This window comes from Bombus pascuorum, chromosome 9, assembly GCF_905332965.1.
Source record: "Bombus pascuorum chromosome 9, iyBomPasc1.1, whole genome shotgun sequence".
NCBI classification, from domain to species: Eukaryota; Metazoa; Arthropoda; class Insecta; order Hymenoptera; family Apidae; genus Bombus; species Bombus pascuorum.
In genome coordinates, this window is record NC_083496.1 from 477,684 (window position 1) to 504,891 (window position 27,208).

Genomic DNA, 27,208 nt, shown 5'->3' on the forward strand with positions numbered 1-27,208 from the left:
CGGGTTAAGCGTTAAGCCGAGGCGGCGACCGCAGCTTTAGTCGTTTGCTGCACAATGGCGCGATTGGTTTGTGCTTGTTCGCCCTGCTGCCGCCGTCGTTTCTGAGCGGAGGGCCGGCCCAAAACGTTGGACCGTCCGTTGCGCGGGATATAAATCTTACCGCACAGTCTCCCTCGTTCGTAACCGCTCAGCTCTCCACGTTTCTTCGTTTCTCTCGAATCATTCGGTTCTCGTAGTCTGTCTGACGAAAGAGAAACGGTAACAACGACGGCTGGTCGGAAGACGAATCCCGAGAACCGTGAATAGAAAGACCGACCGTCATCCAGGAAGAAGGCCAGGTTTTATCCAACGCGCGCGCTATTCGAAAAACCAATACGCTCGGTAAAATCCGGGGGTTCGCTTTTCGAGCAGACGGCGGTTATCAACAACGTGTTTGGGGGAAACTCGGATTACATCTGACCGTTTCTCCACCCCAGCCTCCCGTTCAGGAACGCACGGCGACAACAGGAAGAACATACAAAGGTAATCCATGTGTTCACCTTGCTGTCGTACACCAGGATAAATATATTTAGAAGAAAAAAGAATAACATTGAGAAGTTTGTGGTGTGCGTACACGTATTAAGCGTATCAGCCTCACGCGAGTACAGTGCAAAGTGCAGTGATTATTACCGACGCGTACCGGATCGATGTCAGCCTCTTCGTTGTATCGTATATTTACTTTGGTGCGCTTGCCCTGATATACATATGTATAATACCAGTGTGTAATCCTTGCTAGCTTTCCTATCGAGTCGTTTATTTGTCAGAATTTCACGATTTCGCAACAACCGATGGGTTAGACGATCGAAACTCGTGGCTAGCATACCGTTGAACGCCACTAAACTTTACAAACGTTTTCATCTAGTATTGTGATACGATATTTGAATAAATTTTCGCCGCTTAACTCGATAGATCTTCGCGAACTCTAATTTATCGTCGTTGTCTACTTTCTTTCTTATTCGTATAGGAAAATGGTTTAAACACCGGTACGATCCACCGACTGCGTGAGCAGACGTATTAGGCAATTTATTTCGCGGTATTGCGTCACGTTCTCGCGCGCTATTAATGCAACCGGTGCTAGCAGTATCGTCGTGACAACTGTGGAACTCCGCCATTTTGACCTTACCGAAGGATATCTGCTATCTACTCGGTGGTAGTATGCGTGCGAACACAACATACATATACATGCGTTTCGACACGCGCTACCGTGTGGACGCAATCCTTTACTAATTCCGAGCTCGCTATTTCGTCAGATCCTCGTTCATTCAATAAACATGGACATAGGGGACGCTTACGCGAGTTCCAGCACGGGGCTCCCGTACCTGTCGTTACGCCGTTGATCTTACCAAACGTTCCAAACGTTCGAGTAATTCGAGATAAGAAGCACGTCTCGGTAAATCGTCGAGCAGAAATTACGGATTACGATCAAGATTATCTCCCATGGAGAGAACCAGGGGACGTGTACTCTCTCGCACACACTTCTCTGATCTTTGGAACGGGTAGAAGCTTTGCGCAAGTGCGTTGATATCGTAATGGCGCGATTTCGCGAATATCGATAGTCGACATCCGTACAAACAATATCGAACAAAATCGAACGATCGAGTAAGCCTTGGTCTTGAGTCGGTGATTATCCGTCGGTGTATCTTTTCCCTATTTCAGGATTAACCTTTTGATTTCGCATCATTGGGAAACATCAATAAGCAGAAATTAAAATGAAACAGATGCGTTTCACAGGGAATAGAGAAGGAGCGGTAACCTATAATTTTTGCATACCTTTATACTCGTACGATTTACATACATATACGAAGCGTATCTTACGTTGCATACAGCCAAGGACGCCAAATTTACATATCGTTGAATCACAACAATTGTAGTTGGAAAACCGATCTTCGCGAGCAGATGGTTGCTTCTTGAAATTACAATAGAGCTTGTGAAAACACGTTTTACAATTATTTTGCAATCTTTTGCAATCAAATTTTATGAATATTTTCGAAATATTGTACACCGTCATGTCGCCGAGATGTCATAACCAAAGTTACGGTACCAAAGACGAAAGCAAGTTAACAAGATAGAAAATTAACGCGAAATCCAGATAGTATGTATCGAAATAATACGTAATATGTATCATAATATGTATCTCGAACGAAATAATACGATAAACGTTGTGCAAAATTGTCGTCCGTTGTGCGCAACAAGGTGTAAATATAGGAGAGGGGAATCGATAAAAATTCGTTGTATCATTAGCAGCGTTAATAATTCTGTCGAGATTTTCTTGCATCACATTTTATAATTTTTCTGCCAGTTGGCTTCTTTGGCTGGCTAGAACGTTACAGCGCAACGACCGCCTTACAGCGATATCCCTGACCTTACAATATCCCCTTCTCTATAGAAATTGCGCACAAGGCAGGACGAGTGTCGAAACATGATCTTTTGAAATTGTCCGTGAATCACATAGAGGATAAACGGAACCCCTGTCGTTCAATCCCTATTACGAATGTCAATAATTAGTATATTCGATTCAACGAGTTTACAGCTTCTTCGTTTATACGAAAGCGACAAACGGTTTTTTACCATTTGTAGAACTTCAAAAAATACAATCGTTGGTAGGTGCGGAGAATCGATGAAATCGATGATTTATAGCAGTTCAGATTTTTAGTATATACCATGTTCGAACGGGGAATGGTGCATCGTGTGAAAACTCGTTTTTATTTCTATCTGTTACAGAGCTTTCCCGTAAAGTGACCGATTGTCACCCACGAAGATCTCCGTCCAAGGACCCAGCGATAGCACGAAGCAACGCTGCGTGGGCCTAAGCACAAGTGATATTCTTATCTAATAATTAATACATAGCTATATATGCGTTTATACCGATCAAGCCTAGAGACGTTCAAATCGGCTCGTTATAATCGATAATCGATAATCGTCGCAGCTACCGCGTTCGGTAATATTGTGAAGTGTGTTCAAAAAGCTTATCCGCTTTAACAGTTTACTGACAATAATTACGAATAATTATAAAAATCGATCCAACTTTTAAACACGGACGCGTGTTTCGTTTCATTAAAACGTACTATTTCGAAGGGAAGAAGACAAGGGAGGAGGTGGTAGTGTCGCGAGTGTAAAACAGTGCGTGTGTGAAAACGGCACAATATGAGAGTGACAGCCGCTGTTAGACAGCATTCTCTTCATCTACAAGTGGCTCGTACCAACAATGGGAAGTTCCTGGTCTGTCCGAACAATAGTCAGGACATCGGTCAACAACCGACAAACGACGAGACAAACTCGGTGCCAGCGGTTGTCTTTCCTAGTTACGAACCGGTGCCTACCGATCATCACGGACCTACCATACTCGGCGATCGGTATTTGCTTCTTGGACCGGCCGAGGGCAGCGCTCTATACCGATGCGTCGATGTACACACTGGTCAACAGCTCGTCGCAAAGGTGAGCATTCGACCATCTTTCGTTCCTTTCCTTCGTATTTATGTAAACGCGTTTGATAAATATCCGCTTTTTCATTCTTTTACCATTTGCATGCGCCTGACGCGTTGTACACGATAGTGGCGTAAGTTTTAAGCTACCGAATAATCGATCGTTGCGCTGGTGTTTTGATTACGTAAGGTAGAAATACAACGACAATTCGATTTTCTAACCCCGTTGATCCATATTATTCTTATATACGTAGATATATAAATGGTCGTTAAATGTCGCTGCTTAATTTTATCGAGAACATCGTCGTTGATGTTTTTCGGCGGATCATTCGGATTTGAAATGTTTTTATCGAGATATACCAAAAGGGGAGTTAAATCGGCGAAGGGGTTAATTCACGGAAAACGTGATTCGTGTAATATACGAACGTACATCGAGTGCTGTTAGATTAGAACAAACGTAGCATCGATACACACGCTACGGTTTAAAGGTTGACGTAATCTTTCTCACTATGACTTTTACAAAATAACTACGATCAATTAAGATTAAGAAACGTTGATATACGATTAACGATGAAATTTATTTTCGATGGATATTTCAAATAAAATATTTACGGATGGAATCATCGTTTTCAGAATATTTTGCTACGTTATTTAAGTACGGGTACTGTTCAAAGTCTAAAAATTGTATACATTTATCTTAATATTTCATAATTATTCTAAAAGAAAGATTTATTCACGTGGGTATTGTATTCGTGAATCGTTTGCACGCTGAACGAAGGACGAGCCAACTGATCCGGTGTTACTGGAACGCAACACTTGTTAATTTCCATTTCGGACGACAATAACGTTTAAACGAGCATTACGCTCGTCGTCCTTATCGCCGAAATAATAAGCTACATTTGCCATTCAAAGTATCGTCGAAATACATATTTTGGTCGTCTCTAATAAAACGGTCAATTAGTCATTGTCGCGTGCGCAATTTTTAGCGGCCGATTATCAATTATTTCGATAAAGAACCGTAAACGATCACAACTTTTACGCGTTTTCGTTGGACCGTCATCCCCTACATACGTACATATTTACCGACGATTTACTCTTTAAAAAGTAGATACATTCTTAGAGTTATGTACGATACGCGAAGGCAGTAACGTAATACCAAACGATAAAAATATTACGTAGGAAAATGTTATATATAAATTCGATCTTCGAGAACGTCTTACTAGAGATTTGAAGACCTTCTTTTATCTGCATCGTTGCAACATTCAAAATGAAATCGAAGGAATGACAAGAGCGAACGTGTCTTAAAAATTACCAATGCTGTATCATTTTAGACAAAATTAACAGAAATTGCGCACCAAGTTTGGGTACAATTAATTTTATTCTTCCATCTTTTTAAAAAGTTTTCTATTTCACCTTTCTCGATCGTACAGATTTATAAGTTTACGAGTGGTATTTCCACGAAAAGCAAAGTACGACTAAAGTTTCGTTTTAAAGACGTACGACTTTTGCGCAGAATTTATGGCCAGATATCTCGTATCGTAGTGAAAGGACCATCCCTTCCGTAAACGCAAAAAGCGCATGTTAAAATGTGCATAAATTAAAATATGGATATATTAGTTGATAAAATATAGGTATATCGATTTTTATCGGTTACTATGGTTTACTAAGCTCCGTTATTCGACTATCTTTGACCGTAAGAAGACAAACAAACGTACGTGTTAATTCGTCCAGTCGCGGGGAGACGCGCCTAACCGAGACGCGTACGGGAGTCGTAAATTCTCGTTACTATATACGAATCGACACCGCGAGCAGGGCGATCCCCTTATTTCGGTTAGGACAATAGGGGTGGTTGTGGTGGAATAACCGTAGTCTACAGTTATCTAATATAAATGTATTTACACCCGATTACAACACGTGGAACATATGTACACTGTTTAACCCGAGAGTTGATATCGTTAGCGCGTTGAATGCCGATCCCGTGTTAAATTAGTAAACGTGACTGCCCGATGAGCGTAAGAACCGTCCGAAGTATGTTGACTGTCGGAGGAGTTGAAGAGAAGTCAAGTCACTGACCCATCTCGTGCTATTTAGGAGGAAAGCTCGGTACGGGTATGCCCTTACTGAACCAAGGACACGGATTCATTGTTCACACGATCCGCGATGCCCATTGGTTATAGCCGAAGTTAATAAACAAATCCGAGGAGAGAGGCTCCTGCAGATACGACTTATGGGTGTCCTTGGTCTTGGGAAAAATCAGCTGTTTAGCAGGGCACATCTGCTTTCCCCGTAATTAGCAAGAGTGTGCAATAAACCTAATGACTGTTCAAATGACGATCCATAAACCGAACATATTTGTATGAATCGAAGTTAAGCTGAAAAGATTCGGTTTATGGTGGTTCCTTGGGTTCAGTTTAACGAGGGGTAGGCTACGGCGGCTAGACCGAAAGGGACGTCGCACGGACCGCCTAGCGCGCCGTAACAGTACGTAACCCAACAAAAAATTGAATTAATTTTTAAAACATCATGCTTTGACGAATAAGATTGCGTCGTTCCTGTCTGTTAGTAACGCAAGTGTTTACGTGTCTCTGATAACGACATTATTGTTATATCCCATATTATTATAGGCGTCGATAGTTAAGTTTAAGTATCCCATATTCGCGTTTTTTTCTTTAATATAGCTTTTGAACAACGAATTACACCTTTGGGATTTAGAAGATAAAATAGGTCGATTGTAGGCGTTGGAACGAAATATCAGCATCATGCAGCAGGAGATGAGAGAATTTCACTTTCACAGAAATTATCTTGCGGCGTATCGTCTGGTCTTTCGAAAGGGTTAAAAGTCGGTAACTTGGTTTAAATTACAGCGAATGTTAATCGATGTTGTTAAACGGTCGATAGACTGGTCGATATTCGTCGTTTACGTGGTTTCGTTGTGGCAAATTGCCGATAAATTGGAAGAAAATCCAAGTCGAAAATGGTATTCTCGGTAATAATCGTGAAATCAGCGTGCGAATGTACGGAAACTCGCGTCTGACGTGATGTTTCTCGTCGATGATTTGCCTGACGAAGAAAAATAGTCGCGAATGGATTTCGCAACACGTTTGGCCGTTTATCCTTGATAGGGCAAACGCATCCTGCCTGCAGGATACGTGTCGCGTCATGTAAGACTCGAAGGCAGGTGTGCAACAACGTGCAAAGATACGTCGAATAAAACGTTAGGCGATGTATCGATGAAAATCGCCTTTCTAAACTGTCGCTTAAGGGCGTATTCGCTCGAGATTTAGGCCGATCGGGAATGGTCGACGCGTTATCGGTCAATGCCACCGATTCGTGGTCTGTCGTGTGTGCCGTGTATGCCGCGTGAGATGGCCGTTTCATTCTTATTTACGAGAATACACGTGTCGATGATTCTTATTTTCGTATCGTCGATCAAAGAGGAAACTTTGGTCGTCGAAAAAATTCAATTCGAATATCCGTTTGTCGGGTATCCGTTCGACGAGCAGTTTACCAAGTACGTGCGCGCGTAATCGACGAAACATCGAACTCGATTTTTCCAGAAAATACATAAATACATACATACTTGGACACTGAGTGGATATCGATCGGGTCGTTGACGAGTACGAGATCGATTAATCGGTAGTTTCCTGGAACGATTATCATATTTCGTGCGAAACCAGTAGGTATTCTAATCGTACTTATAATAGGAGTTTCGTCGGGAACAGTTACCTCGAACTAGATCGTCTACCGAATGGACGTTTACTTTTAACAGAATAAACAAAAGTTATCCATCGGGATCGAGGATGCTATCGAGCAGGAGTTTGTTTTGAAAATGCCGTGGAATGGTAATCTTCCAACGCATTTATTTTTACCATAAACACGATATATTCTCCGTCTTCGCTAAGTCGATTCTCGATCCCTCGGCTTCTCCGATTCGTCGAAAATGGACCCACGTATATCTTGTAATACGTAGATCAAGGTTTGTAGTTTCGCGTTTCGATACCGTGAAAGAACGTATGAATCGAACAAAGTACAATAGTAAAACTATACATCATAGTGTATACGTGTGTATATGTATATATATATATATATATAGATACAGTACACGTACGTATATGTGAAAACGTTTCTTAGAGGCATATCTAACAGCAGCTATAAAAACGCCGACATGAGCGACCTAACACTCTTTCGCACTTTACCCTACATAGTAAATCCATAAGAGCGAACGATCTAGGTAGAAAAGATAGACCAGAGACAATGATACCGGAAAAGCAGAGACGGTAACCGGTGACGATCGAGAGGCGATATTCGTTGCAAAGAAATCACACTTTTTAGAGCGTGTCTGTAGGTACGGTTACCTACCGGTTAGAAGGAGAAGTAGCGGATCCTCTGGTATATCCGGTGTTTCTTCTCGCGAAACGGGCAACCGTTATTTCTATTGTCATCGGTGCCATAAGAGATTCATCGGTAGGAACGCGTGTGTCACTCTCTGAGAAAAGTTGTTCGGTATATTCTTGCGTCAACCTTCACCGCATTTCTCGCAATTAAATCCCATAGTTGTTGCATTTCTAATGAACGTTGCTGTTTTAAGGACGCAGCCGTTGCGATGTGTCGCAATGTTTTACCTTCGAACGACGATTATTGTTATCCCAGACTCGAGAAGCACTTGGAATTCCACAGGGATGATCCAAAAGCGCTATCGCCTGATTCTTCTGTTTATCATAAAATTGTTATTATCGTTATTTGCTAAATTGTCGCGTAACACGCTCCAAAACGTTCCATACACAACGTCGACTTTTTATCTTGGATTTTCAACTCGACGACAGCCGGTAATAACCCATATTTACATTTCGGTATACCGCTTACAGTTAACAGAAAAGAAAAAGGAAAAGAAAAAAATTACGCGCGTCCGACTTTCTCATCGATCCCCACCCATTTGGAATCTTTTCCTTTGACACGCAAACGAATATCCCGTTACGGAGGATTAGAATTTGCGTCTTCTTCTCAATTTTGTACTCCCAAATTCTGTTTTTCTTCTTCATTTTTTTTTTTTTTTTTTTTAACGTCGAAAGTTTTCTTGGCCATGGAAACGAGATCAAGATCGGTACGTAAATATTCGTAGAAACATTCTCAGCAAACCGTAAACGCAACTTCCTGGTTCGTGATGTCCCTGAAAGAATATACCGTGTAACATGTACCGGTGATCGTCGAAGCACACACGATTATTTCTTCTTTACGTAAGTTTCTCCTAGAGACGATCAAACCGTCTATGGAGAAGCTGCTTACGAAAGCGATAAATCATCGTTAGCGATTCGGCACGCGTACTCGCATCCTGGATTCGGTTGACCCTTCGAGACTCGGCATCTTAGATCTTATTTAACTCGTTTGTAATCGCACAACGAGCCTCTATGAGATATTACATCGTACGACAATTACAGATCGCCGTAAAGCGATCGGAATTGACGAAGCTCGAGGCGATCGTGCGTCCGTTTCGTCCGTCGAACGGAAAAGAAACCAAAGTACAGAAAATTCCGTGAAAGAATTTTTATCGTTTCTCCGTTTTGTGCCGGAGAAACGTACCATGTAAATGCGAAGCGAGCGTCCGACAGTGGTTCTCCAAAGTTCGATTAGAACGTATTATCCGCTGCTTTTCGATCTCTTTTATAGTCGCACCTGCCGATCGTTCGAAAGATTCGCGGTCGATGGAACTAAAAAGTTTTCGTGATTTTGCGATGGATTTAACGCTTTTTATCGATGACAACAGAGTTACAAGGTTACCAAAAGAATACACGCGTATAGAATATGATTAACGTTTGCTACGTCCGGCCGGCGTTTCTAGTCGGCGTAACTTTTCGTTACGCGAAATTTACGCGAAGCACGAAGAAATATAAATACGTCGATGGTGAAAATTATTTGAATTTCCGTTGGCAGAAATTTCAGAGTATGTATGGGAAACGCGAAATCCGAATCGAGGACCACTGTTTTCTACTACACGTTGCATAGAAATAAGCCATTGTACAGTTGTTGCTTCCGCTATACGTATGAATAAAACTTGCGAGGTTGTGACGTAATAACTAGCTACTATAATTCCGAGTAATTTATTTGAGGTTTTCGTGCATATAGTCGCCTACCGCCAATCTTCCGGGTAGCGTTACACTTGCGAACAAGAACGGTACACGCGTCGTCCAATAATTTCAGTCGAATTATTTATCGTAATAGAAAGTTTATTCTTGCGATTTCATTTTCGTGTTATTAGCGGTGAATATCGATGGTCGCCTTTTACTTACGTTATCCTTCGTACGACCAAATTCTACACTCCGATCTATCTATACACTTGATGCTAGATAGTAAATTGTGTCATTATATAGTTTAATACGGTATGATCGTGTTATTTTTAAATCCAGTGCTTTAACAGCGCGATAACGTATCGATATCTGCGATCTCGATTCGCGTTGTCCAGTCGGTTACGAGAAGGTACGCATAATAATATATGTATGTACGTACTTCATTAGGAGTCACGGTTATCGAATCCACGTGACCGAAGAAACTAGAATTTTCTAGTTGCGTCGCCTGTATCGTTGTATCGGTATCAGGTAGCTGGCTAAACGATCGCCAGATTATTTTCGCATTTTTACTTCATTTTTTCTTTCGTTCTTTACGCAGCTGCGTAAATTATGCTTTGGTAGATTTACACGAACGAGCAAGCGCATTACGATGTAAAAAAGCAGATAAATACTAGAAAAATGTATCTACGGAACCGATCTAAATAATATAGATATATAGGTACGCGTCGTTACGCGTTAAAAGGGTAAGACGTGCCGATACGAGACGCTACAGTTACGCCGAAATACGCGCGTTTTCCATCGGCAGTTGGCTGTGTATTCGACGCAACGTCATTACGCGTTACAACGTAATAGCGAATAGTTCGAAACAACGACAAAACGTTCGCGCTTGTTCCCTAGTGCTGTATAAGTGGTAATACTACTACGTCCGTCGCTTTCCTCCATCCGCGCGTGGAAAGACTTAAAATTTGCCTTTCGTCCGCCAGCTGCGAACGAACCGCGGCCATAAATAATTCGTAATTTACAAAAGTCCGTTTCTCTCGGTGTCGCTCTACCGACCTTATCTCCTTCTTCCTGATAATAATTGCGATGTTCGACAGACGAAAAGGCGCCACGTGAAACCCTCTGATACGAGAAGAGAGAGAGAGAGAGGGAGAGAGAAGGCACAATGCGAGCAGCTGCCACCACGTTTCCATTAACATTTTACAATCATCGTGTTATACAATGCGCCGCTTACATCACTGTGTGCCTGGCGAACAAATACAAGGCTGCACCTTGCCTCACCTCGTCGTTACTTGCTCGTATCACCGAGCACTGCCCGTTATTCATAATCGCTTCTAAAGCCGGGGCCGTTTAATTTAATCGACGATTACATCGGGCCTTGCGTGATATGCTTGCGCAATCGCGACCACCTTCTACCGAACGCGTTCACGAGTCTACCTCGGCGTACAGCTAACCAAGTTTAGCGTTATTTCGGCTGTTGGATTATTTTACGAAGATCGATCGGCTTCGCGTTCTGGCAAATATTCGCTTTTCTTCTATCTGGACGTAATACATTCTACGTCGTTAATCGCGGGAAACAGACGACCCTAGAATTATCGTTAAACTCGTTAAAATTACAAGTTGCAAACTCTTTGCTCGTGCAATTCAGTCAGAAACGTACGAGAGCTAGCGATAAAATTAAAGCGGACTTTTATCGAGATAGGAATATATAACTCGTACACGCTTGTTCGTTATCGCCGTATCGCGTTAAGCGTAATTATGTATATGTGGTATATTCGAAACGCACGTCGTAGTCCGATATCGTTAATAATGCAACGAAATATCGAGATAATGGATTTTTAATACCGTTCGGTTTCTCCATCGTTTCAGAAAGTGTAAAGTTTCTCGTAATAACGTCGCATTCGCGTGGAAAATATTTTTAGTTTTGCGAGCTTTTCTTATTCCAGTTACGATCGTCGTACGATACCGAGCACCTACTCTACTTTATCGATACGCGTATTTGCGAGAACGATTTTAATCGGTTACTGTCGGTACTCGTAACAGATGTATTCGTTACGACGGAAAAAACTTTTACTTTTGCCTTTTTCCTAATTAGCCGATACATAATTACGAAATCTCGTAATACACGGAAAATTCCGTAGCCTACAAACGACGTCTTAACAACGATAGCTTTCGGAATAAAGACACGCTCGATTAGACAACTTGGTTCGTAGATAAGTTTCAATCCGATACTAGATAAGATTGAATCCAGTTTCAAACTTTAAGACTAGTTCAGACACGGCCAGTGTCCTGGTAAAAAGGTTCGATCGAGTAGATTCAAATTTTCAGATTTTCTGATCGACTAGGAGAACCTTGCCCCCGCCACTCGCTGCTATCCAACTAAATCGATCTGGACGCGTGTTTCTTTAGCGGAGTTGTTTGGATAGCTCGTTAGACGGGCGGAATTTCCCGTGGATGCACAGTGCCGCCACGGATCCTTTATACATACTTACGAATATGGCCGAAAATACGACGCGTAACGTTTTTATCGATCGAATTGCGCGAGCATTACTAAAAACAGATTTTTTTTAAACGACAAATACGCGATTAACGCTACAACGACGAGAAAGTCTTCCGCCGTGATGTTACGCGCGTAGTTGGTTGTTAACGTGTGTGATATTGAAAAGTATAAACTTCAACCGCGACTTGCCGCGGTCTGCTCGATCGGAAAATCTAAAAATTTGCATCGACTCGGCCGTGGCCGTCTTACCAACTTACTCGTCTTATTTAAACGCTAATCGTCTTACTTAATTACTGGAGCAAATCTAAATTCATCGTTACCTTTTCCGTTGGTCTGACCACCTACGATCGAGCTGGTTCATCTTCGCGATACGCTTTCCGTAGATAAATCGAATACCCGTAATTTATTCGACGCGTTTATCGCGTGTGAATTACTTCGAGATTTACATTGCCGAAAACCCAACTTACAATTCAGTTTTTAACACCACGTGTGCGTTAGAACGGTATATTTACACGGTGATTAAGCGGTCGACGTGTCGCAATCGGAGGCACTTGCGCGGCGAATTTTGTAAAGAAAAGTCGGCTCTGGCGAGAAGAATTCGTTGGAAATCGTGTGGCAATTGCTTCGTTGGAAGCGCGTTTGGAAACAAAGGATCTCTTGGTTTATTTTTCGAGGTTTCGTTGTTTGCTTTAACGATTAAAGGTGTAAAACGCAAAGTAACTTTGCTTCTACCCGAGATCTTTTCGATCATTGACCCGTACACAACGAAAACCATAGATCGTTCGACGCCAGTGGTCTGATAGAAAGCGCGTGACGCGATCGAAAGGTAAATTTGAAAGATCTTGCGAAAAAGCTTATCGCGTTAGAACGACGACAACGAAAGAGGTTAATCACCGCGATAATTTTCCTCCGAAAGGATCGATCAGCGTAAAATAAATTCTAATCTTGCGCTTGTAGAATTTGCAAGTATCGAGTACGAACATAATCGATTAGTTGACGCGAAGTAAACGTTTGATCGATAATTTATCGGGGAAATGTCATTTTGATCGCGTGCGAAACTCGCGTGCCGTACGAACTTGGAATATCGTAAAAGTAATGATCGATCGGTATAGCGGACGATTTCGTAAAGAACGCAGCGGTGCCCTTATTAAACTAATGGGACCCAAGTTTCGAAACCGTGTCAGGTTTCGACACGCGAGATGAACGGCCGAACGAACAAAGTTTCCAAAGTAGCCAAGATTTCGTGTGCCCCTTTATCGAGCTGCTTTGTAAAGGCCCGTTAACGTATCACCGTCGTACCCATTTTTCACCTGGCCCGAGCGAGACACGCGTTCGCGCGTTTAATCGTGTAAAGTCAGTTCCGTTTCTTGCTTAATGTCAACGTACTTTTGTAAGCAAATTCCTATGATTTTCTATATCGCGTGCATACAATATATTTCATTAATCTTGTTAAACGGAAGCGAGATGGTAAAATAATGTTTAAGTCGTTGTTTATTCTGATTTTATTTCGATACGCGTTCGAATTGTGCATCTCGTCCGATATAAACTCGTGCTACGTACGAGATTAAGCTTGTTTTAACACGTATGTAGAACGTAGTACGCTCGATAGTGTACGTAAATTATACGAAATGACGATGAACAACGAAGAAAGGATTCGATGGCTTGATCGAAAGAAATCGGGACGAACTCGGATTCGCTGTGAGAGAAGAAGGAGCGTTTCTTATATTTCTGTGTCTCGCGCGCGACACGTGCATTGTCGCGAGCAATTAAAAGATGGGTCGGATCGACGAGGCTCGGTCGGATTCGCGCGATTTAAAACCAACGTGCGTGCGTAAACTTGCCATCTAATTGACTTAAAAGTTAAGGCGTTTGAATGCGAGTCTGCAAAGAAAAGTCTACGAAACGATTAAACACGATCAAAAAGCAAATAACAAGGGGGGAAAGTATAAAAGATATTGCTATCGTTCGAAGCGTATCGATCGTTATTTCAATACGTTTAACGCGATCGTTGCATCTCGTTCGTCCCAACGGAATTTCCGAAATGTCTTGCACGTATTTCGCAGCTGCTTCTGTACGATCGAATCTTTGCAAAGATAATTACTATCCTGCTAGCTTATGAACAAAGATAAGCTTACGAACTGGTCTCGACGTTGTTTCTACGTTGATCGATGAACCGGCAAGTTCGATCTCAATTAAGTCCAATTAACCGTCGGGAAGAAAAACCCACCGCTGCTTTGCTATCCCGGGTAGCCGGATGCGATTCCGCTCGGCACCTTGAACGTTGACCATGATCGACTCGAGTCGGACATTCGCGTACGAACGTGCGGTATCAAGTTCTTTGAAAAATTGCTTACCTTCTTTCCGATCGTCTCTGTTTCTTTTCTTGTCTGCGAAAATAAGTTGCTCCGTACGAGACAAAAGTTACCGATCATAGATTAGCAACGTAATTGGAACGAAATTATTGGATAGAACGTGATCCATAGAAATTATGCATCATGGTCGAAAATATTGGAAATAAAGTTGGATAATGTTCGTAAAGATATGTACATGGATATATAGTTTTAAGTTAAGTTTAAGTCCAAGTTAAATGTAACGGATAACCATCGATGAGTTTCGATGGTCATCGCTGGAATCGTTGGGATTTCATAATTACAAACTATCTCGCGATCGCGCCAGTTCTCGATAAACGAAAATTAAAAGAAACGGCACGTTTCGCGACACGCAAGCTTCCGTCCCGACAGATCGAATTTATCGAAAGATAGATTAAGAAGCTGAGAATGATAGACCAGCGGAAACAGATCGTCTAACGGTGGAAAAAATGAACATAATGGCAAAGGAAAGGCGAGCATACGGGCATTAGCAGATGTAGTTGGTTCGAGGGATCCGGATATTTGTATTGTCTGCTCGCTGCGGATATCCGTATTAACCGGCCAATGCTAACGTACAATTATCTAGCGCAATGACAGATATCGTGCGTGTTATCGAGAACGTGCCAAAAATTATTCGGTATGTGCATGAAAAATTTGCATATACCGAACAAGTAGGACAGTTCGATACGAAGGAATGATCTAAACTCGAATTAATCGTTGATTTTTATTCTTTCTCTTCCTATCTCCTTTCTCCTTGCTTTTAAGCGATTTCAAAAGTAGGAGGAATATTAAGCTTTTATGCAGTAACGTACGACCAGTAATAACGTTTTACGTATCGTTATATTTGTCGATCCGATAAAAATGTTACTTTCGCCATGTCAAAATACGTTAAACCACGTTAATTCGAGTTATTATTAGTTATAAGGTATTCTTCCTTCTCTATAAATTCTTTTCGAGATCTCTCGTTTCCTAAATACGCTTTACTATACGCGGATAAGTACAACGATTACGAGGAAGAAAGTTCTTGGCGGGGAATTCTTTTACCGCCAGTTTCGTAATAATATTAAGTTCTGGTAAGAGTAGAGTGATAGGCGTTTGAATAGGTTTGAACGATAACGTAATCTTGAGCACGTATTTCGTTGACTAATTCTATTCTAAAAGCCAAGAGCACAAGCGTGAAGCACGAATCATTTGTCCTTCCTGGAAGATTATTTCCTAATCGTCATCGGCAAGCTGTATGGGAGACGACGAAGGTGTGAGTGACGCAACGATTTTCCTGAATTTCAGGCGTTGACCGTGGGCGACAAAGGTTGCGAGGCACTACTACAGGCGCACCTTCGATTAGAAGGTACCGGAGCGGCGAGCGGTGTTGCAGGCGTGGTGGAAGCACCTGGAGGTCGACGCTACCTCCTGCTGGAGGGCCACCACGGTGACCTGCACGCCTACGTAAGGGCGCGCAGGAGACTGCGGGAACCGGAGGCCAGGCGACTCTTCCGGCAAGCAGCCAGGGCCGTAGCTACGTGCCACGAGTACGGGGTCGTGCTCAGAGATTTAAAACTCAGGAAATTCGTTTTCGCCGACGAAGCAAGGTAAAGACATATAAAACGTATTTTTCAGGCGGCGTGTCCACAGCGATTTGAAAATAGGTCGAACAATTTGTATCTTGATGATAAGATCGATCGATTGGACGCTCTTGGATGGAAAGTCGCACCGTTGTACGCGTATAAGCGATCTTTCGGTATTTGCAGCTTAAGTTGATCCAACGATAAATTGAAATTAACTCGGAGTAACTTTATTTTCATTATTTTCTGACGTTTCGCGCGAAAGGTATTCGTTACATAGCTCTTTAACGTGTCTACCATATATACACGTAGGATAAGAATAAGTATTTCAAGTAAAGCCTCGACAACGATTATCTAAATAATAAACGTTCGATGTTACTCTAGTAATTATCTTTAGACAGCGATTATAAAGGATTTTATAATCTTACGTAACTAGGATGCTTTTAGCGAAATCATATTGCAAATTGAAATCAATTTGTCCGGTCTGTCCTGTCTTAGATGTTTCGCTCGATCCCAAATTTGCTACGAACGGATTACACGTGCGCGTTAGCGATTCTCGTTACAAATGCGCCACGATATTGATTTAAACGCTGCGATATTACAGTCTGGACAAACTAGCTGTTAATTCGATACGATTGTTAACGATACACGGTACACGCCTACGTATCGTTCGTGGCATTCTTAGCGCGAGCGAGAGAAGGCGCGTTGCAGAGCCATGGAAAACCAGTTCGTATTCGTTTCATTTCCATATTCGCCTGTAATTCCTCCGCACCATCGGTTACACAGGAGGTATATCTTGGAAAAGAAGTACTTGCACGCCTACATAAATTAATTTCCCCTTCACTGACCGATACGCGCCAGCACAATACGCAACCCTTGGACACTTAATGAATTCCGTCCTATTTTCTTGTTTTTATTCCAAGTCGATTATTTATCGCGATTGGAAATTTGACAAGTTGTTGTCGCCGCCGCTGCATTCCTAGCGGACGTTTCGATCGTGTTATAAACGAGACCGCGTCACATTCTAACAAATACTTTGTACAATTTACGTAAAAATGATTTTATTCGTAATACGAGGTTTCGCAACAGACTCTCTGTACCTTGGGAACACTCCGCGACATCGTTCTTTCGTCCAACGTAACAATCTTCGTTCAACCTCAACCGATCGACCAACCAAAGCTGTTACAAAGCTGGTAACGTAGGTTATTTTGACTCGATTCGAACGTGGAAGTAGCCAGTTTTATCCGGCCGTCCTGTTATACAATTGCTGCTAACCTTCCACGATGCGATGTGTCGCCGTTGCGTCGTGTCACACGACACCAAACCTTTGGTTAGCGAAGCCTGACTCGCACCGTAGCCGTCTCCGTTTCACCTATCGCGTAACCCTTGCCGCGGAAGGATGCCATCTCGATAACTTACTGCACCGTATTGTATATATGGAATTGCACGATATATGCAGAATACATGGAATGAATTTGTGGAACGAATGGATCGCGCCACACCAGACCACGCCATGCCACGCCACGCTACGCCACGCCAAGCTATTCGCAAGGCGTGTTCCCGCGGCTGAACGTGACCGTTCGCGCGATACCACGCACCTACACGCGAGTTTCCAACCAAACAAATGATCGAGACATTATATATATATATATAAAAGTTTATTCCGTGAAATGTATATAAAATACATCGATTCTTAAACTTAAACGTTTCTTTATATGGCCTTGACCGAAATTTCAAGTTCCGTGTGCGCTTTCGTTTCTGTCGATTCCTTTGTTGCGACGCGCGAAACACGATCGCTTTACCGGCCGACTATCGACCGATTTTACAACTTTGCTATATCCTGGCCCGTATTTCGTATGCACGTGTTTCCCGTATGTAGCGCACAGCGTATGGAGCGATAAAGGCCAAGAGAAGGAGAAAGCCACGGTGCGGCGTTTTGTGCGCGTTGTTGGTTCAGCGTTGGCCAATCGCGCGTTGCGCTCGCATTCCTGTCGCTCGGTGAGCTGCTGCTCCCTCGCGTAAAATAAGGAGAGAAGCGAGAAGGAAAGAGCAGCGAGGCAGCGGGTTGCATGTCGCGAGTAAAGAGGAAGGGCTGATGCGATCATAGTGGGGAATAGAGGGGAGGGCACAGAGGGAATGTCGTAAGCCAGAAAAGCATATTGGTTTATCGACTGGGGAGATTTTGAAACGCTGGTATAATTAGGAAACGCGTGGTTCGTTCCACCTCCTCCCAGAAACTCGGCGACGCGACGCGGCATCCACACCTATAACAGTGTACGGTACGTCTTCCTGCGCGCATAATTGCGTTTGCACCGTGTACATGCGTTAACCCCCCGGACGCGATCGATCTTCCGATACTTGAAATTACCGCGCGACGTGAGAATTTTTCCTTTTTGTGTTTGGATCATCGACGGAGCAAAGATATCAAGATTTCAGATTCGGACGATAATGATATTCCGCTTAACTTGCTGCAACGTGACGAGTAGATGAAAATTTTCGATTTTTCTACTTTTATAATTATGAAATTATTCCAACGAAATTGTTGAGACGATGAAAGTCATACCGAACGCGACTACGCTTGGATGATTTTCATGTTGCGAAGCTGAGACGCGCATCGTGAAACACCTATGCGATTCCTTTTTCGCTCTTGTCTCCGACGAGCTTGAAAACCGAGCAAAGTCGAAAAGATAGCAGTGGAGAATTCGAACCTGGATCAATGAACAACGAGTGGACATTTCCGTACATAGTCGGTTATACAAGTCCAAATTTCAATGGGGAAATTCTTTGGAAACAAATATAATTGCGACTAAGAAATGATAAAATCTGCATATATATGTATGTATACGATATGCGTACAGTAGGTCTTCCTGTTTACTGAAATTACGAACCTGTTTCTTATCGAGTCAAACGATATCCTATTTAACTGTCTGTAAAATAGTAAAAGATATAAAATTGGGTATAGCAATTGTCACGACTGATAAGCGTATTTCATATGCAGGAACGAAACAACGATATACTACTGTAGCAAGAAATTGGAAAAGTGTGTTATCCCCTCGAGTTTAAAGCGCTTTCGAGGTGAACGCTTCCGGTAATGGAATGGATTTACAAAGGAGTGTCGTTAAAAATGCATTTCCGATAGATATGCATCGGTTTCGTGTCGGTCGTTTTGTTACAAATATAATCACGATGGTTGCAGTGCGCAATACCGATACGTAACAACTATCCTTGTATCTTGCTGCAATCACGCTTATGCAAATATCCTTGTGTTTCCTTTCGTCTCGCATTTGCATCACCTTTTTCCTCGCAGTATCGAAAATTCTCTTTACCCGATAAAGTCGTTAGCAAAAGAGGAAAGACGCGAATCGTGCGTATCGTTTCTCAGTCCAGGCACTTTTGCTGAAAATAAGCGCTCGTGACTTGGATAAAAGAGAAAACGAGTATGTTCGATGTCGTCAAATTTCTACCAATGAGACAGCTTTATAAATGAGTTTGTAAAGAGATATTCGTCGTTTCCTGTACTCGTCTGATCTTTGAAGGAAAGCCAACGACCAACGTACTTGCTTCTTACACGTTGGCTTTCGAACGTTCCATCGCATTCATTGCTATCGCCATGTATGATGCGTGTGCGACACAACGCCGGCAACTTGGATCGTTCGAGCCAAGCGAATACGTGTCGATAATCCTTACGAGTTGAGATCTTCGTTGGTCGAACAAGCATCGACACGATATGTATATCGGTGCTAGCCGACGTGCGACGCCCTCGTGTCTAATTCTGGTGTACAACATCGTACGAAAGTCATCGACGCGCAAACTTCTTCGCGCTCTCTTTCTCTCGCTCGAGCTTTTTCTCTCGTTACCTTTCAGACAAATGGACCGATCGATCGGTCGACGAAGGCCAACCAGAAATTCGTTTCATCTCATTTCCACGAGAGTTCTTAACGCTCGTGCCGTTCCTTCTTCCGTCTCTCCAACTAGCGAGAACCGATCGATCGATCGAATCGACCATTTCCCGGATATGCCTTTTTACGGAGTTCGAGTGTCTCGGCGAACTAGCCGATAATACAAAAGAGATGCATACGTCGGTCAACGTTAGGAGGAGAACCCTCCTTCGGTTTTCTTCGGACGGAAGTTTCTCGAGCTTGTCTGCGCGTTTACCGTATCGATGGACGCATTAATCAAATCCGATTTTAATCGATCCGATACAGCATAGATATATTTCTTCTTAAATTCGGTTTTGTCGCTAGATCGGAAAGAAACGCGTTGCAAAAACTATCGTCGAATTATCAAGTTGGACTGTACAAGATCGTTATATTCGGAAAATCGAAAAATAGTTAGATGGAAATATACGACGAACAAAGTACGTATGTTAAGGGAGAAATCCTACAAACGCGATACGTAAGATTTTTAATATTTAATCCGTTAAAAATAATTTTCGTAGCAAATAAATTTTATAATAATTTTCGCGATATTTTTATAGTACGCGATTATCGTAACCAAACGGAGTTCAAATAAATTTCTATTAAATTTAATGGGAATATTTTATAAAATATGCAATTTCAATTTCTTAACATATTCGTGACTCGTATTGCAAGAGCCGACCGTAAGATATTTTATCGATACCTTTGTTCTTTTATCGTTTCTATCAAATCGGTGTGAAATTTAAATTCATATTTAAAAAGCTGTTTTAATATCGCAACATCGGTATAGCGTATCTAATGAAAAACTATAAATTACGAATATCCTACGCTACTGAGAAAATAATTATTCGAATTTTATAACTCGATAACTACCTGTCGCGCGTGCTAGAAAATTAATCCGAACGAAGCGACCGATTCGTCTTAACATTTATACACAGCTTTGTTCGAAAGTCAACGGTTTATATTTTCAGTTGTATTTCATAAAATCAATTATATTTCGATCTTTTCGACGAATGTAAAGTTAAATTACGTTTCTTCAAAATTTGATTCAAGAATTCCTAACAAAAAAGGATTTCGTATCGATCGTTTTATGCTTACAGCGATCTTTGCCATCTGTATTCGTTATTATTTTATACAATTCTGTGCACCTTCCACCGACGAATAATTAAAACTCGTTTGTAAAAGCTATAGGCTGTACGATTTACAAATTCTTCGGATACGTGTACAGCTTTTTCGTTCCAAGGAATTTGTCCGTCAGAAGACTATGTAAAAGGATTTAAAGAGCACGCGAGATAAGACAATCCTTGTTCCTCGTTTTGACGTATAAGATTATACGCAAAGTTTCGATGAATTTTTTTATCATAACCTGTATAGACCGGTAAGGACGCAACGCGTGTTTCTCAAACACGCTATCGTAGAATAAACGAGTCTCCGGAGGAAATCACTACGGTAGAATTTACGGTGTGCGCGACATGGGGTTCTTGAACCCAGCAGCCTGTCGTAGGAGTCATCGTCGTCGTGGTCGTCGTCGTTTGCTTACTTACGAGTGAAAGTTTGCGAAGAAAGCTACGCGGCGCGGCGACCTATCCTCGCCGCGTCCAAAGCGGAGAACACGCGCGGCGATCGAAGCGAGCGACACGGGGTTTCTTGCAGGAAACGACACGCGAGGCCGTTGACACTCGCTCGGATTTTCAAGATCGTGCCAGACTCTCTCTTCCTTCTTTCCTTTCTTCTCTCTTCTCTCTTCTCTCTTCTCCCTCTGAGGCAAATCGAGACGAGAGATGATTCGACGAAAGTGTGCCGACCCTACGCTAAGCCATACGTAACTACCGAATTGGATTTCAAAATTTTATTTCAAAGATGCTACAAATAGCTTTAATGGGTATAGCCGTCCATCGAATCGACTAATCCTTCTAGCGCGATAAAATAAAACGTCGGCTCTGAAATGTAGGTTTTCCAATGGTTGATACAGTAGCCGGAGAACTTGTGGAACGTAAAGTTCGAATTTTAAGATTGGGATACGTTCGATGGTTGTCTCGTAGAGATTATCGAAATTTAAATATGTTAACGGAAATGGGAGAAAAAACGGGATCGTTATAGATGGTACGAGATAATTATCTTTAGTGAAAATTGATTTTTATTTTTATTTTTATAAAAGGCGGTGTAAGAGACGTGTTGCGAAATTGGTCAGGAAATCTAAAGTACTTACAAATACGAGAAATTTAATACGAGATAAAATCGTAAACTTGATACAACGTAAAGTGAATTTTAATTAATTGTGTAATTAATTGCATTCGTAATTTCGTATAAATAAAAAGATTACTGCGATACTTTGTATCGGTGAATTAAAAAATCATTTAAAAATCAGCTTTGCACTCTACCAACTTTGAACAATTACGATTTTGTAAACTGCATAACTTTCAAGGTAGAGATAATCCAATGAAAGAACGTAAATTGTAAACGAATGAATTAGATCGTGGAAATAAATTTTATTCAAAATAATCTATCAAAACGATTTGCTATTACGAGAGATAACACTCGCGGAGAATTTTATTAGATTATATAGATTACGTGGTATCGATTGTCTTTTAAAACATTGTGTGGCATCGATTACGGTTTCTGTTCTCCACGTGTGTGCACTTCCCAAACGATTACGACATTACATATCGACCAAATATCTCGGCCAATATGAGAACGAGCATCAAGAGCTTAAAGTTGCTCAAGACTCGAGAATATTACGTACACGCACTCTGGCCAATCTGTGTTAAATGTATTCTAAGAACGTTACTGTTGGCAATAATTTGACTCCAAATTCCCTCCGCTTTGCAGCTTGGTATTACAACGACGTTTCGTTCGAAGCGCTTCTTAATCGAGATATCATTTACACGATATTACAGTTGGCACTGTATGTTGATTTTATTTGAAATTTAAAAGGATTTTTTTTTCTAAATAATTTGGATATTAAAGGAAGGATCTGACGAAACGACTGGTTCGTGAATTTTAAATCTCTGAATAAAACAGGCACTTGTTCCGAATACTCGCGAGTAAACTGCAAAAAATCCTATTACGAAGTTTCACTATACAACCGTTCTTTTTAATCACGAAAATCCATAATAGTTTTAATTAACACTCGATTATATGGCGAATGTCCATTTATATATATATATCGTACGACTATGTACGAAGACAAGAAGGCGCAAAATGTTAGTGATCCAAAACTCTGGTCGATTAACTTCCTTCTCGGTTAACGTATAAAGTGGAAGAAAAAAAAAAATAAATCTTGAGAGAATCGTAGCACAGCTTTAAGTACGAAGATTAGTAATAGTTGCAGCTGAAAATGAATCATTCCGAAATATCCAGCTTTTCCTCCCCTTTCCTTGAGCGATGCATCAGACCAATTTAATCCTCTGTATTGAGAAAATTTACGGTCGACCAGTGACTGGAACGGTTTTTTAAAAAGAAGAGTTTTATAAATAGATACGTTTAAATTCATCGGTTCGAGGCAGTAACCTTCTAGTGTTTTCCATATTTTATCAGCGGAAGCAGTAAAAGAAACGATTTTTACATAATCGACGCTGCCGTGACAATCTGTCGATAGAGTACGAAAGACGAATACCGGAGAAAAAGGAAGCTTGGCTTATGCTCGTTGCATATCGATCGGATATCGTAATGAACGCGCGAGAAGGAGCATCGTGGAAAGCTTAAAGTTACTCAAGAGTCAGGAATATTACGTAGACGCGTTCCGCGACTTCCGCGTTGCAGGTTGATCAACTGGCTATACGGTCTCCGGGCGCGCACTCTCCTTTCTTTCACCAGTGCTTTCGTTCTGCCTCGTTCCACGACGTCTCGCCGTATCGCGCGGCGGATTACGCGACGATGGCTCAATCGCGACGTCCTCCTCCGTTGCTAAACTGAAAATACCTCCGTACGTAAAACGTTGCACACGCTCTCGCGGTTGCTTCCACGTCTTCTCGTTGCCGCCTTCTTCTTCGCTGTTCCGCGCGATCATCGACTCGGTATAAATTATTCGGACGATGGCGAGCGACTATACGACGCTGAGAGTTGGACAACGATCTCGGTTTATTCTTCGAGGATGACGCATCCACGGAGGATGTACCTATAAAGAGAATAAAGCACGATGTTTTTGATGAAACCGAAATAAGAACGCAGAAGCATCGCGCTTGACCGTTAAATATTTTCGCTTCTTCTTTTTCTTTTAGTACTCGCTAAGGTTTCTACAACCAGTTGCTTCTCGCACTTCCGATCAAATATTATGCGTACAAATGTTTTTTAATTCGACAGATTTTAACCTGATCGATTAAATTATAATTTATGCGATAAAACTTTAATCGATAAAAACATTTCGTCCGCGCGTTTCATTAAGATAAATTCCCTTTGCGATTGGAAATTATCTCTTTGTAATTTGATATTGCTTCATTATGTATAGAACGTCGAGCAAAATACGTTAATTATTTTAATCTTTAAAAATTGTATCTACACAGAATAGCTAATTATTCGTTCTTCAAATTTCCATGCTACGTATTATTATCAAACATTTCCGGCACGACAGCCGGTCGCTGCGTATTATCTGACAGTCGAAAGCGATGTAGCGCCAGTTACTTTCATCTCGTACGTATTCGTTGGCGTATGAAAATGGCTAGCGATAAGCGAATAAACGTAAACGCTAAACGCTAAACGCTAAAGTCGATGACAGATATCGAAGGGGATATGTGTAAACAATCGCCTTAGATACGGTAGCTTAGGCTTAAATTCCATTAAATCGAAGGGCCGCGTTGTAATTGTCGGAAAACGGATAGCGATTTTATTCGAGGAATGTCGTTGATCCGGTCTCTCGCTCTCGCTAGGTACATCTATCGGTCTATATATAAAGTGGTTAATCAATGTATCAAAGATATCGCTTCAAATCAATATAAATTCGGATCGTATACTAACATGTCGATTGTCTGCATTTTAGAACACGACTTCGTCTGGAAAGCCTAGAAGATGCGGTAATCGTGGAAGGTGATGACGACAAGCTGACCGATCGACGGGGTTGTCCGGCATACGTAGCGCCGGAAGTACTACGCTCGGGACGAGCCTATTCCGGGAAGGCAGCCGACATCTGGTCGCTTGGCGTACTCCTGTACACGATGCTGGTCGGTCGTTATCCGTTTAACGACGCCGAGCATGCGTCCCTGTTTGCGAAAATCTCGCGTGGCCAGTTCGCGGTACCAGAAGGTCTAAGCCCACGTGCTCGGTGTCTAATCCGCTCGTTGCTGAGAAAGGAACCGTCCGAGAGGCCGTACGCGGAGGACGTGCCGAGACACCCATGGCTCGCGAAACCGTTACGAGTCTGCCCCACATCCAGCAGATCTTCTTGTCAGGATCAGATCGTACCAGAGCTACCTAACAATCCTCAAGACTGACTCTTCCGAGAGAAAAAGATATATTCCGCGTGCGCTGGACCCAGCTTTCTTCGTTAATCCTCTATTTGGACGGAAATTCTGCGCGCAGAGGGCATTTCATCCCAATTTAACATGGCTTTTGTTTCCTACTTTGTGTTTTCTTAGCTTTTATATCTTAATTTTTTATTTTCTATTAAATACGTCGAAGTTAGATACGAACGCTCGGTTACTTTGCACGCAGCATCGAAGAGAAAAACGAGAAAAACAACACTTACCATTTCTATTATGCGTGTAACAAATATACTGAGAAAGAAGACAAATAACGAGCAACGAGTAATAAGAAATCAAAATTTAGTAATTCGATAATTCGTTCAAGATTGTACATTATCTATGCGATACAGAATATCTTGTACAGAGACAGGGAAGATAACAGTCGACTAGAAAAATGATATTTAAGAAACGTCTTCCACATAACGATTAAGTGAAAGTACCGAGTCTGCGTTTGATTATATTTTGTCGGGTTATTCAGTTTAAAAAACTCATGCCCGTTAATACAACCGAGCATTTGTAACTCACTTGTTGCTTTAGTATACAATGTTGAAGCAAACGTTGATAAAATTGCCATGCGTTTTCCCTCTTCTCATATGTGACGAATGCGTAATTCTCCTTGGAAGAAATATAGTGCGATCTTAAAATTGTGTACAAGTTACAATAAACATACTTCGAATAGACGAGAATTATTGAAAGAAAGAACAACGCGTCTTACCTATGTAATCTTCTATTAGCTGTAATACAATTAACAATTGGTTATTGACGATATAGTACAAAATTTCTTTTGTTCGTAGTAGTTCGATACGCCATCGACATCATGGTCTTCGTAAACAGTAAAGATAAGATAGAGAAAGTTCGACTATCCTCCTGTAATCGATTGTTATTAAGAGCGAATCGTCGGAAAGTTTGGAAACTAGAGATAAAATATGTGTTGTTTCGACTTTATCACAAAATTCTCACTGAAATACGTAATATACCATCAGTTGCGAATTACAATTACAATTCCTATATGAAGAGCGAATTTTGAAATAGTTCTTAAGAGCTCTCTTTACAGACTTGTAACTTGTGTTTTAAACGTTACGGTTTAGGTGAAAAGAAAGTTAAACCGGAATTGCTCGTTCTAGGAAAATATATTCATACGAGTATATAAACTTGATAACAAAAAGTTGATCTTTTCGACTCACCGAATCAAGATATCACCAACTTATAACCACACCGTATTTCTTCCATACACGTACATATTTACGTATATTATAATACTTGCGTGCGCAAGTTACACATAAAAGCCATGTTACAAATAAATACCAAATAAAGGGTTAACCATTAGCTGTCGCATCAAGGGATAGTTCCGATTCCAAATCGTTCGTTCTTTCCTTCCTTTCACGTTTTTTTTTTTCTTTCTTTTTCTTTCCTTTTTCTTTTCTTCTTTGACATTTTATGTCGTCAATATGACGAAGGAGGACGGCCTAGAATATACAAGATGATACATGCATACAACCATTTTGGTTGGAAAATATTAAAAAGAGGTCTAACGATCGTTGCATAAATTTGATTGTCAGCAAAGACTTACGAGTAGTTATTTATTATCTCAATTTAATTTGTCCGTTCTGAAATTCAGTATATACTATTAAAAACATTTTATACATTATTAACAAGAAGTATCGTTCTTATATAATATTTTTTAGCTATTTATTTATTTTTTCTTTATATTAAACCCGTAAGTCTTTGTTCATGCACTTTTATACGTATATGCAACCAATTGAAATATTAAAAATCAGTGTATTACGTTCTGTACGTGCAAAAAATTGATACGCGTGCTCCCTCTTGAAACAGAAATATACGTAAATGCATATATTTGCCGGTAACATTAAGAAAACAAAG

At 41.3% G+C, this 27,208-nt stretch overlaps 1 protein-coding gene across 1 annotated transcript; it reads left to right on the forward strand.

Moving 5' to 3' along the window:
* The first annotated feature begins 6 nt into the window (after positions 1-6).
* LOC132910838 (tribbles homolog 2) lies at positions 7-26,686 on the forward strand. Its single transcript, XM_060966927.1, has 4 exons — positions 7-522; positions 2,761-3,474; positions 15,680-15,981; positions 24,847-26,686. The coding sequence occupies exons 2-4, from the start codon at positions 3,184-3,186 to the stop codon at positions 25,295-25,297; spliced, it is 1,044 nt and encodes a 347-aa protein (XP_060822910.1). The 5' UTR covers positions 7-522; positions 2,761-3,183; the 3' UTR covers positions 25,298-26,686.
* The last annotated feature ends 522 nt before the right edge of the window (positions 26,687-27,208 follow it).

Coding starts and splice junctions, on each gene's coding strand:
- LOC132910838 (XM_060966927.1), top strand. CDS start 3,184: ATGAGAGTGACAGCCGCTGTTAGACAGCATTCTCTTCATCTACAAGTG. Junction 3,475..15,679: donor GTCAACAGCTCGTCGCAAAG/GTGAGCATTCGA, acceptor CCTGAATTTCAG/GCGTTGACCGTGGGCGACAA. Junction 15,982..24,846: donor GTTTTCGCCGACGAAGCAAG/GTAAAGACATAT, acceptor TCTGCATTTTAG/AACACGACTTCGTCTGGAAA.